Source organism: Pseudogymnoascus destructans, assembly GCF_001641265.1.
Source record: "Pseudogymnoascus destructans isolate 20631-21 unplaced genomic scaffold scaffold_7, whole genome shotgun sequence".
In the NCBI taxonomy this organism is placed as follows: Eukaryota; Fungi; Ascomycota; class Leotiomycetes; order Thelebolales; family Thelebolaceae; genus Pseudogymnoascus; species Pseudogymnoascus destructans.
In genome coordinates this window covers 849,252-861,089 of record NW_020167526.1, presented here as the reverse complement: position 1 = coordinate 861,089, position 11,838 = coordinate 849,252, and the positions used below count along the sequence as shown (strand labels likewise).

Genomic DNA, 11,838 nt, shown 5'->3' with positions numbered 1-11,838 from the left:
GATGTTTGTGCATGTACGATTGCAGCTGCCTTAGTCCAGGAGATGAAGGGAACCTGGCTCGGACTTTTCAATCCCGCACGAATTTTGTTCACGTTGCAGATTATGAGATGGAGGAAACAAAAAAGTTCATTACATTCTTTAAAAATAAGAAAGCTCCCCCATCTTCAATTCAACAGACCCTCTGTAGCCTTCGAAGCCAGCCCGTGTCTATATCCACGGAGGTGTCGAGTCAACTTCCAACGGGTGAAGTCGACAGGACAGCCTCTTACAACAGAGGAAAAGCGTGCTAGACACTGGAAGACTCTCATTTTGGCACAGAATTCAGGATCCACAGTATAGTATATAGCGTATATATAATAGAGTTTGATTCTCTCGTATCGTACAGTACAATACATTCCACGCCTTCTAACGCCATCCCATCTATATCCACCAAAACATACACTTCCCCACTCTCACCTCGCCCGCTCGACCTTATTCAGCCTCGACGCCGTCATAATCTGTCCCCTGTTAGCCTCTATCCCCTCTCACTATCACACCTAACAGAAAGAGCAAACATACCTGCGTCCTCGTGCGCTGTCCCCTAACCGGCAACCCCATAGCATGTCTCCTCCCCCTATAACTCCCCATGTCTCTCAACCGCCTAATATCCTCTCTCATCGTCCTCTTTGCATCATTCTCGATCGTCATGTTCGACAACTCCGCCGTCAGTTGAGTGATGGTGCGCTGCGGTATGTCGCCGATGCGCGCGAGCGGGTGGATGCTGAATTTTGCGAGCAGCCGCGAGCAGGAGTGCGGACCGAGCGCGTAGAAAGATTGGAGGGCGATGGTGGCCAATTTGGATTCGGGGAAGTTGATGCCGAGGAGGAAAACCTGGGGGGGGGTTAGCTGTGCTGTACTATATTTCTTGGAGTTGTGGGGGTCGAGGGCGGGGGGTTTGTGGTTGGGGGCCTCGGAAGACGGAGGGCGTACCATTGTGAGAGATATTGAGGGGGCCAATTCGCACGTCTGCGAGTTTGAGGAATTGCAATTGGAGACAATTGGCGTTCGTATCTGCTTCACTGTCTTCGGGATTCTGAGCCTCGAGAAACATTTCGGCGGCTTGCATGGTTTTTCCGCACGGACCACCACGAATTCTCTGGATCACGTGCTAACTTTCCCTCAGGATGCCAATCGAACACCTATGCCCCGCCACTGCCTTCCCAATCAACAACCACAACATCTATTTTCCACGATACAATTGTGCAAAGATGTTCACCCTCCAGCGCAGCGTAGTCTCCGTGCTACTCATCCTCACGGCCGCCTTCGTCTTCTTCGCGCAGACCGCCACGGCCTCCAAGGGCCCGAAGATCACCCACAAGGTCTACTTCGATGTCTCCCATGGCGATGTGCCGCTCGGCCGCATCGTGATGGGCCTTTACGGCAAGACTGTCCCGGAGACGGCTGAGAACTTCCGCGCTCTCGCCACTGGCGAGAAGGGCTTTGGATATGAGAAGTCGAGCTTCCACCGTGTTATCAAGAACTTTATGATCCAGGGTGGTGACTTCACCAAGGGTGATGGCACCGGCGGAAAGTCGAGTAAGTGATGGACGTGACGCAGGAGAGGTAAATTGGCTAATTGGGATAGTCTACGGCGACAAGTTCAAGGATGAGAACTTCAAGCTAAAGCACACCAAGACTGGTCTTCTCAGCATGGCCAACGCAGGCAAGGACACCAATGGCTCCCAATTCTTCATCACCACCGCCATTACCAGGTTAGTCCCGCCCGCAGCATCCATTTAAGTTAATGCACCAACTAACACCCCCTAGCTGGCTCGATGGCAAGCACGTCGTCTTCGGCGAGGTCCTTGAGGGCTACGAGATCGTCCAGAAGATCGAGGACGTACCCAAGGGCAGCGGCGATAAGCCCAAGGATAGCGTCACCATCACCAAGAGCGGCGAGCTCGAGGTCCCCGCAGAAGGTCTGCATGTCGACCTTTAAACCCGTTACCCTTCCTGAACGTATCTAGCATTGTAGCTTCCCTGGACCCGCTGATCCGTTCTGTGCAACCTCGCAGGCTTAGAAAGCGATGATATTATCGGTGCAGACACTCATACGATGAAGACCCCGTCGCCGGAGGGGATCAGCATCTTCCAGAAGCTGCTGTTTCTGGTTGTTATCAGTGGATGTGTGGCTTTGTATGTACGTTACAGCAAGTCGCAGTAGACTGCTTCCAATAGGGGAAAAGTTTGAGTTTAGTTTAGGGCGAGTAAATAGCATTCATTCAAATGAGTAGATCCAAAAGTTATACGACGCTCATTTATGCGTGATTAGCAGTGTCTTGGTCGTGATATTGAGGCCACCAGTGAATAATCCAACCCCGGAAGTTGCCGTAATCATGGTGAGTACCTTGGAACAGACGAACGCGGCTGGACCAGCTTGGGTGCGGACGTCAAAGGCTCACCTAAATTAACCCCAATTACTCTTCATGTAGACATCTACACCAAGCCACAACCATGACGGACCTCTATGGCGGCCGCTCGCCCGGGTCTACAATTGAAGCCTCTGAAATGGACGATCACCGCACCGCAGCATCGTCGCCAACGCGCGCCGATCCACGAACCACGCTCCAACACGTCCTGGGAGACAATGAGTCGGCGCCGACCTTATCGCCACAGAAGCGCGAGGACGCCGATATGACGGAAGATGAGAACCCAAAACCACAGCCATCAGCAGGGAAGGGGAGCGGGAAGAGCGGCGCGAAGGGACGGGCTGCAAAGGGGGTTGCGGCGCACAAGGAGGCGAGTGCTGGTGCGGGATACAGTGGGCACAAGGTGCGGCATCTGAAGAAGGATGATGGGGAGCCGTTGTGGAGGAAGGATATTCAGTATGAATTTCTGTGGAACATCTTTGATGATGAAACAAAGTGCTTCACCAATAGCTATGATCCAGGGCTGGGACTGCAAAGCTTCGCGGAACTATACATTGATGCGATGGCGAGAAGTAGCAAGACGAGCAAGATCCTGAGGGATAAGTTGATGAGCGAGCATGAGCCGGCGAAGAATATGGCTATGGTGTGCCTGCTGGTCAATCTTGGGAGGATGAACACGACTCTGAATTGTAAGCTATACCCCACGACAAAATCGTGACATTGCTAACAAATGTCCAGTCTTTCCGGAGATGCGTGCACAGCTACGGACATACCACGCAATTCCGTCCCTACAAGCACAACAAGACCCGAATTCCTATAAGCAACTACAGGATGCACCACGGTTGAAGTCGATCCTGAAGGGCGCATCAGAGGACCGCTTTGAGCCCAACTCAATCGACAAGATCAAAGACACACCCATACCACGCACCAACCCAGTGAACCTGATCTTCGTCCTCGCCCAATACGCCGCCCGCGTCACCGAACTCCACTTCCCCCCCGGCCGCGACTTCTTCGACCTTATCATGCGCCCAACACTCTCCAGCAAGTCCCGCGCCCGCGCCCTTCTCTGGCTCATGTGGCACTACCTCGAGTCCGACTTCACCGAAGAAGGCTGCAAAGAGAACCCCTTCGGCGCCGGCGTTGACTACGGCACCGGCGTCTCCAACCAAGGCGTCCCTGCCCTCACGACCCTCAACGACGCCGAGATGGCCCTCGAGAACGTCGACACCCCCGAGGAGACGGAGTACGGCGAAGCCAAGATGCGCGAGCGCAAGCGTATCATCGAGGCTGATCAGGCGGCCCTGCATGTTGATTACGGACCTCCCAAGCGAGGCCCAAAGCCCAAACTTAACCTTGGCCCCGACGATGTCGGTGCCAGTCCCTCTGCTGTCCTGCGCACGCGGGCGTCAAAGTATGACTCCGACGTTGATAGCGCGCGCTCGACGCCGCCAAGAGGCGGATCCAACCTGCGCGTCCACGGCCTGAGCGGGGTGCGCACGCGCGGTGGTGCGCTCAAGCACCAGGTCGATGGCGGATCGTCACCTGCACCACGCGAGGCGCCGGAGGGCCAAGCACCGACGGCACGTCGAACACGCCCGCTTACGGCGCATCAGCTTGCTGTGGAGCATAATAGAAATCAACGCGTCAACTACATCCTCTCCCGCGGACTGCGACGAGTTCACCACAACGCGCGGAAGGCGCGACGGATGGAGGGTGCGATTCTACGGGCTGTCCACCGCACAGCGGCGATGCAGGAGATGTGCGAGGATAGCGAGAGTGAGGAGAGTCTTGGCCGAGTTCTCGGGCCGTTCAGGGAGAGGGGTGTGGGCGGGTTGGTGCAGTTGAAGAGTGAGGAGGATGATTTTGGAGAGGAGATGGCGGCGTATGGGGCGGCGTTTAGGAGGATGGGGAGGAGGCTGGATAGGTGGGGGGAGGGGGGGTATAAAGCGCATATTGGGGAACCGGTGGCGACGGTAGAGGAGGCGGGGACGACGGAGGAGGATTTGGATGAGATGGAGAAGGCGTTGTTGGGGTTGGGGAGCGAGGCGGAGGAGGAGGCGGAGGAGGAAGAGGATCTGGATGATGTGGATAAGGCGTTGTTGGGGCTGACGGAGGAGGAGGGGAGTGAGGGTGGCATGGACATTGATTGATTGAATGTGGCGGCGGTGTCAGAAGTGAGATTTCGGTATTTGTTTTCTGCTATTTTGGGAGGTGAGGTCGTGGTGTTTGGGCGCTGGGAGGAGGGAGAGGGGAGGGATTGTAATGCGTTTTTTAGTCTGGCCACAAATATGGGAACATTGTAGTAGTAGTATGGTGTGTATCAACTAGAGGACTTAGACGGCGCTGAAGTATTATTTTGGTATCGATGGACTATTTCTTGTAATTCTACTGCCTTCCAACCCCCATATCTATATTAAAAGGTTCGACCTCTGAGCGCCGACGCCTGATCTCGCTGCAACTAAGCCCTCGGCCCCTCATTTCCAAGAACTCGGACTTGAAGTGGTAATGAAATAGCCTCGGCTTGCGCCGTCCGGTTTACTTACCTCCACACTGCTTAGGCCCGACCACAGTGTTGCTAAAACAACGCGTCTCCAAATTACCCCCTTATCCAGCCCCCTCACTCAAAAGTTCTGTCCAAGTCGGCTTCCATCCCCGCGGTAACTCGGGCTATCATACTGCGCCTGATGCAAGCGCGCCTCATCCTCGTGCATACGCGTATGTGGGTCATTAGCCTCCATCTGCAGAGCCGTCTCCTCCCTTACGCGCTCCTTGGTGCGCACAGCTGGGATCAAGTCGATGAAGATGGAGAGGATGTAGAAGGTGAATATGAAAGCAATGGTCCATTCGAGAACGGCCGCCGTGTCGAAATTGTCTTTCTTGCTCTCCACACCGAATCCTAGGATTGGTTAGCAGATGGCGCTTCTCTGTCGTTGTGGGAGCTTACCTATTGCCAAGGCGACCTCGATGATAATAAAGAAGAGCTTAATCCAAAATGACGCCCTCAGCACACGATGCTCGCGGAAATCTAAGTAACTGTCAATACACATCCCCCTTTGCGAATGCATGGGCTAAACTCACGGATCCCCAACCGCTGGTACTCCGCGCAGATAAAGATAGCCGACACCACGTAGCCCACGATAAACACGACGAGAAATCGATTATGCATATGCGGATGACGCAGCGTATCCATGATACTCAAAGCTAATCAACCCCACCGTACCCACCAACGCGCCCAGCATCGAGAGGAACATAAACGCCTTCTCCGTCATGGTGCGGTTGCGCGCCAGCCGCCCGCGGTGTCGTAGCCAGCGCTCCGCCACTAGCGATAGGTCGAGGAAGACGGTCATGACGACGGAGCCTGCGATGAAGAGGGGCTTGAGGCCTTGCGCGCCGACGTCGGAGATGTATGCGATGCTTTGGGGGGGTTCCATGGAGGGGTAGTGTGGGCGCCCTGAGGTGGTCCAGACGACCAGCATTGCGATGAGCATGCCGAGCCTGGGGGGTGTTAGGGGTTGCGGGAGTGGTGAGGGGAGGGGGCGTGTACCATGTGAGGCCCGAGACGACGGGGAAGACCTGTTAGAAAAGTAAGCTTTTGGATGCATGAAGACGGCGGCGCGCGGCGGGATGTACCCAATATAAGAACCCCCACATGCTTGGCTGAGAGCTGGAAAGCTGTAGTCCTCGATGAGAGAATGTCCGCGCGCTTCAGACGTGGCGCGGTTGTTTTCTGATATAAAGATGTTGATACAGCCCAGTGGCACGGACATTTACTGGGAAGACATAGTAGGGGTCCTGGTGACCATTTAATGAGTGTTATGTCTCCGTATATGTAATGTAAATCATGAATTTTTTTTTGCGACTGGCGGCGCGCAACTCGAAATTCGGATTGCAGGGAACTGACGTCATTGCCTATGATGTTTTTAAATCGTGGCTAAGCTTAAAATCGGTGGCTTGCAACATGACGTACGCATAACTTTATTTTCGAAGCACGTGAAATTCTATATATAATATGGAAAGTAAGAGGTTTGTCTAATAAATAGATATATGAGAAGTATTTTTTACCACCATGTCCCAAATGTATGATATGGGTAACATCTATGTAACGCCATATGTCCATGGAAAATCATCCCTCTCAACGCACCCCCTACTCCTTCTCCTCAATCTCTCCAAAATCTTCCCTCCGAATCCCACTCCTATCACACATCCCCCTAAAGGTCCCTCCCGCCTCATATAACCTCAGCGGCGTATCCAGCTCAGCAATGCTCCCCTTGTCCATCACACAAATGCGATCATACCCAATAATCGTCTTAAGTCGATGCGCAATGCATAGTAATGTCTTGCCCTTGAACCCAGCGGCCATCGTGCGCTGAATCTTATCATCCGTCTCCATATCCACGCTGCTCGTCGCTTCATCACACACGATGATGCGCGAGCCCCGCACCAGCGCACGCGCCAACGCCATCAATTGGCGCTGCCCCAAGGAGAAGTTCAGACCCTCCTCCTCCACCACACCGTCGAGGTGGATGCGTCCAGGCGATTTATCGTCGAGGGATGCGTCCGCGGAGACAAGGTCGGATTGCCGTAGCGCCGACCAAAGCTCGAGATCGGTGTGCTCGCTGAACGGATCGAGGTTGCCGCGCACGGTGCCCTTGAACAGCGTCGGATCTTGCGGGATAATTGCCAGGCGCGAGCGCAGGTCATGAAGGCCGATGGTGGAGATATTCACCCCGTCGATGGTGATGGAGCCAGAGGTGATCTCGACGAGTCGGAAGAGCGCGGACATGATGCTCGATTTGCCCGCGCCGGTACGTCCAACGACTCCGATGCGCTCACCACCGCGGACGTGCATGTTCAGGCCTGACAGGACCAATGGGAGATTGGGTCGGTAGCGCATCTCTACGTCTTTGAACACGATCTCGCCGGCCTGCGGCCACGAATCTGCGACTTCGATGGTGTGGAGTGGTGCCTCCTCTTCTAGCTCCGTGCCGTAGAAGTGCACACGCTCTGTAGAGTTCATGCCGTTTTCGACCTCAGCAAGTTGGCGGACAGTGAACTGCAGGACCTGCACGATAGCGAGGATGTAACTCAAAACCAGGCCGCCAATGGAGGGGTTGACGTTGAAGCGGGAGGTGATGACGAGGATTCCGGTCGTGAAGACGAGCAGGTTGCCAATCGCGTCAAGGCGGATGGACAGCCATCGCTGGTTCGAGAAGGTCAGGTAGTATGCGCTGTTCATGTCGTCGATTGCGCTGCGGATGCCCATGACGAAGCGGTCTTGCAGCCCATAGGCGCGGATACTGGCGGTGCCGGAGAGGCCCTCGCTGAATTTTGCGAAGAGGCTTGAGCGGAAGAGGGACTCGAATCGTTTCATCTCGCGGGCCGAGGCACGATAGTATCCTGCGGAGACTACGAAGATGAAGGATAGCGGAACGAGGGCGATTGTGAACTGTATCGGGTTAGAATTTCTCTGATATCCAACCAGTAAAGTAGGGGGACATACATAATGGAAGTACGCAATAATAAGCGCAAACGTCGCGAAAATCATCCCAATCGTCAAAAAGTACATGCGAATCGCATCCGTCAGGAAATTATCCATGGTATCCACATCCCTCGAGAACCGATTCGTGATGCGCCCCAGCGGCGTCGTGTCAAAGAATGCCATCGGCGCCCGTAGCGTCCGCGTGATCGCCCGGTTCAGCATCACCTTACTAGATGTCGTGCCAAACACGGTCAGCGATACCGAGAAGCCGAACATTAGGAGCGCCTGCGACGCGCCCAGCGCGGCATATGCGCCGATGTATGTACCGGTCGAGAAGCCGAATTTGTCGCTCGTCCACCAGGAGAGCCACAGAGAGGTCACGATGTTGGCTGGTGTGTGGGTTAGCGGGTGTAGACAGGTCGAGGGGGGACAACAACTTACCTCCGTTCGATAGAACCAGGAGGAGCAGGACGAAGACGAGACTCCACATGCTTCCTGATGCCTTAATATAGGATGCATAGACGGACCATGGCACACTCTTGACCTGTCGCTCTTCCGCCTGCATCAACCCCGCAGCCTTCTTCTTTTTGCTCTTCTTGTCCTTGACTTCCTCTCCTGCCTCCTCCTCATCTTCCCTCTTCTCTTCCCGTTCCTCTACCGCCGTAGTCTCCATCAAATGCTGGAACCCCGCATCATTCGCCATGAGATTCGCAAACGTATCTACGGCCTGCACCCTCCCCTCCTCCAGCCAAATAATCCTATCACACCTATTCAGCACCCAAAGCTGATGCGTGGCCAACACCCGACACTTATCCTTCAGCAGCCCACAAATCGCATTATCAAAAATATGTCTCCCAACATGCGCATCCACCGCACTGAGCGGATCATCCATAATCACAATATCCGCATCAAAGTAAATCGCCCTCGCAATATTAATCCTCTGCTTCTGCCCCCCGGACACCGTAATCCCGCGCTCCCCAATCTCCGTCCCATCGCCGCTCGGCAACATCTCCAGATCCGGGCGCAGCGCACACACATCGATGACTTTGTCGTACCACCCCCGCGACATCTCTTTCCCGAAGACGATGTTCTCGCGCACGCTCGCGTTCTGGATCCACGCGTACTGCGGACAGAACGCCCGTGTGGCGCCAAACACCACGTCTCCGCTCGTCTTGCGCATATCTCCCGCCAGCGCGGCGAGGAGACTGCTCTTGCCGCTACCGACGCCGCCGATCACGGCGACGAGCTCGTTGCGGCCGAGTTTGATATCGAGGTCGTGCAGCTGGAAGGGTTCGGGGGGTGGGGCGGGGGCTGATGTGCTGGCGGAGTCGGGGGTTAGGTCACCGGAGCTGGCGTCGCTTGGGCTTGGGTTCGAGTCGCCGGCCATGGTCTTTTTGGATTTCTTCTCTTTCGTAGTGGGCTTGACGGGCTTGCCTTTGAGGTCCTCTGCTTCTGGCGTGACGGTACGCTCCCAGGTGAAACTAGCGTTGTTCATCTCAACTGCATTCTCGGCCTCCATCTCCCAGACTGCCTCTTCTGGCTGTTCCTCGCATAGTAGGAACTCCTGGATGCGCTTAAGGGAGCTCCATGCGTCGACGACCTGGCCGATAACGAGCGGCAGCATGTTCAGCGGCATACGTAGCGAATTGAACAGCGCGAGGGAGGAGAAGACCTTTGCTGGATCGAGGGAGTTGTTGGTGAGCGAATAGGTGATGAAGGCCAACATAGAGGCGAAGATGGGCATAGACATCGAGACAGCGTTGATCGCATTTCGAATAGCAAGGAGGATCTGAATGGCGTAGATCTCCCTGTCGCGAATACTGCGCAGCCGGTCCAGGAAGGCCATCTCCCAGCCAAAATACTTGACGAACCGCACAGCTTGCAGGATCTCCTGTGTCAGACCCACGCGCTGGTCGGTGATCTTGTTGATCACTCTACGGCGAGTGAACAGGCTCTTGACGGCCATAGTGAGGGCGGGAATGCCGAAAACAAGCAGGGCAAACCCGGCAAGCGCACTCTCGTGCAAGTTAATAACGAGGAGAACCAGGGTGAGGATGCAGACTATCGGGGCCGTCCAGATCAAATGGAACATGGCCGATGCCTGATCGACACGGTAGGTGTCCACAGCCATGAGATTAACAATCCGGCCACTCCCCCATCCCGTACCATCTCCCGACACCCCCGGCGCCTGCTCTTCCTTCCCCTTCTCCCCCGCTTTCTTGTCCTTGCCATCTCCCTTCCCAGTAGCAGGCTTGGCCGCCCCCTCAGAATCGTCATCCAGCGCACGTCCACCTGCCTTGGCACGGCCCGAGATCTTCATCGCTTTCTCAAAAATACACGATATCATCACCGCGCGCGACTGCCCTCCAATCATCATACCCCTGTATATAAAATGGCTCATTCCCAAGCTCTGACACACCTGCATAGCCGTGACGCCAATGACTAGCCCAACGCCCTTTCCAATATGCGGTGCCGGCGCGCCTGTCTTCTGTGCGATATATGCATCGGTGGCGAACTGGATAAGGAAGCGCAGCGTGAAGGGTGCAAAGACGGTGAATAGGTTGGCGAAGAACTGGCAGAAGCCGCCGATCCAGAACTCCCACTTAAAGGTCTCGTGCATGGCCCAGAGGAGGGGGTATTTGTCGCCGCGCTCAGCACGACGCTTGAAGGAGGCTTGCATGCGCTCGGTCATTGGTGTTGCTTTGCGCTTTGGGTTGACGAGCCAGATGTCGTTCTGGTCGAGTGGTCGTTTGTAGCCAGCCTAGAATCTAGAGTTAGTAATTATAGGTGCGCATGCGGATATAGAGCACTCACGGTCATGACTGGCGCCATCCATTGGAAGGTCAATAAGCTGAACCACCCCGCAGTCGCCTCCCTCGACACCCCTCTCTCCGTAGGGATGGCCGGGATGGACCCCCATTTCATGGGATTGGGCGTCTTGTACCATGGCTTCTTCGCAGCCACCGTTGGCACAGTAGTTGCTGCAGAGGCGCCGCTCGCAGAGGTAGCATATGGAGCCAGCGGCTCCCCCATCGGCTTAGCCTCAGCGGCACTCTTGGTCTTCTCGAAGCCTGGATCGCTCTCATGGCTGCCGGCCTTCTCAAAATCCATATCCCTTTCATCGCTCTCGGTTTTCTCGTCACTCTCGCGCGCGCGGCTGCCCTGCTCGTCGCCAACAGCGAGCGGTTCATCACGGTTCGTGCTGTTCACGGCAGCAGCTGGGTCAAGCGCTGCGTTGGTCGCTCGTGGCACCAAGGGGTCAGACATCCTGTGGCCGTGCTGTGGCTGTTGAATATGATTGGCACGGATCGCCTGTCAGACCATCGCTGATGCGCCACAACGTAAGACCTAGGTGCAAAGAGTTTCACTTTAGTCTATAGGGCGACGATAGCAGGTGGTAATGGAGGAAGAAGAGGCTATCTAACAAAAGCGCGATTGATAGCTAAGTGGGAACGGGATTTGGGGACAGGGACCTAGCCTTTTAGGATCTCGGGGGCGGCGATGTCATGGTTAAGTATATTCTGGATCACTAATAGGTGCTGTTCGTAACAGACGGACAAGCCTTCTTTTTTTCCCTGTAGGCATTCGTAGTACGCGCGTCGACTCATACTTCGTCTCTCTCCATCCATACTCTGAATGGCTTAATTAGCCATTCCGAAGGCAGCCGCGTGCTCCCCATTGCTCGCCATGCGAGACAGGGACAGGCCGGTCAGTCACAGTAGTGGCAGAAGTGGCAGAAGCGGTAGTGGCAGTAGTGGTGGCTCTCTTTCTGTTCTCCCCTCACTTTTGGGGCCAACATTTTCCCTCCCCAAGCGCGCTGAAGTACCGATCGACTAACTCCTGCCGCCTTTGGCTTGATCCTGCCTGCAAAATGGCGGGGGAGTTTAGTCAGTCGATACTTCCCACCTAAAAAAGAAAAAGATGGATGGTTGTGGACGTCGGCATGTCGGC

At 55.2% G+C, this 11,838-nt stretch overlaps 5 protein-coding genes across 5 annotated transcripts; 2 read left to right on the top strand and 3 right to left on the bottom strand.

The window, feature by feature from the left end:
• Positions 1-374: 374 nt before the first annotated feature.
• Positions 375-1,065, bottom strand: VC83_02972 (uncharacterized protein). The gene is made up of 3 exons (XM_024466622.1): positions 970-1,065; positions 559-870; positions 375-497 (listed from the first exon to the last, which is right to left on the bottom strand). Exons 1-3 carry the CDS (start codon positions 970-972, stop codon positions 453-455), a joined length of 360 nt encoding a protein of 119 aa, XP_024325313.1. The 5' UTR covers positions 973-1,065; the 3' UTR covers positions 375-452.
• Positions 1,066-2,277, top strand: CPR2 (Peptidyl-prolyl cis-trans isomerase). The gene is made up of 3 exons (XM_024466621.1): positions 1,066-1,575; positions 1,625-1,751; positions 1,807-2,277. The coding sequence occupies exons 1-3, from the start codon at positions 1,164-1,166 to the stop codon at positions 1,976-1,978; spliced, it is 711 nt and encodes a 236-aa protein (XP_024325314.1). The 5' UTR covers positions 1,066-1,163; the 3' UTR covers positions 1,979-2,277.
• A 13-nt stretch (positions 2,278-2,290) lies between these two features.
• On the top strand, positions 2,291-4,701 carry VC83_02970 (uncharacterized protein). Its single transcript, XM_024466620.1, has 2 exons — positions 2,291-3,097; positions 3,147-4,701. Exons 1-2 carry the CDS (start codon positions 2,494-2,496, stop codon positions 4,556-4,558), a joined length of 2,016 nt encoding a protein of 671 aa, XP_024325315.1. The 5' UTR covers positions 2,291-2,493; the 3' UTR covers positions 4,559-4,701.
• A 328-nt stretch (positions 4,702-5,029) lies between these two features.
• On the bottom strand, positions 5,030-6,059 carry VC83_02969 (uncharacterized protein; the record flags this gene model as incomplete). The annotated part of the gene is made up of 6 exons (XM_024466619.1): positions 5,030-5,304; positions 5,353-5,433; positions 5,487-5,602; positions 5,637-5,903; positions 5,953-5,981; positions 6,039-6,059. 6 exons carry the CDS (start codon positions 6,057-6,059, stop codon positions 5,030-5,032), a joined length of 789 nt encoding a protein of 262 aa, XP_024325522.1.
• Positions 6,060-6,264: 205 nt separating this feature from the next.
• On the bottom strand, positions 6,265-11,830 carry VC83_02968 (uncharacterized protein). Its single transcript, XM_024466618.1, has 4 exons — positions 10,702-11,830; positions 8,329-10,648; positions 7,909-8,276; positions 6,265-7,854 (listed from the first exon to the last, which is right to left on the bottom strand). Exons 1-4 carry the CDS (start codon positions 11,152-11,154, stop codon positions 6,553-6,555), a joined length of 4,443 nt encoding a protein of 1,480 aa, XP_024325521.1. The 5' UTR covers positions 11,155-11,830; the 3' UTR covers positions 6,265-6,552.
• Between the last annotated feature and the right edge of the window lie 8 nt (positions 11,831-11,838).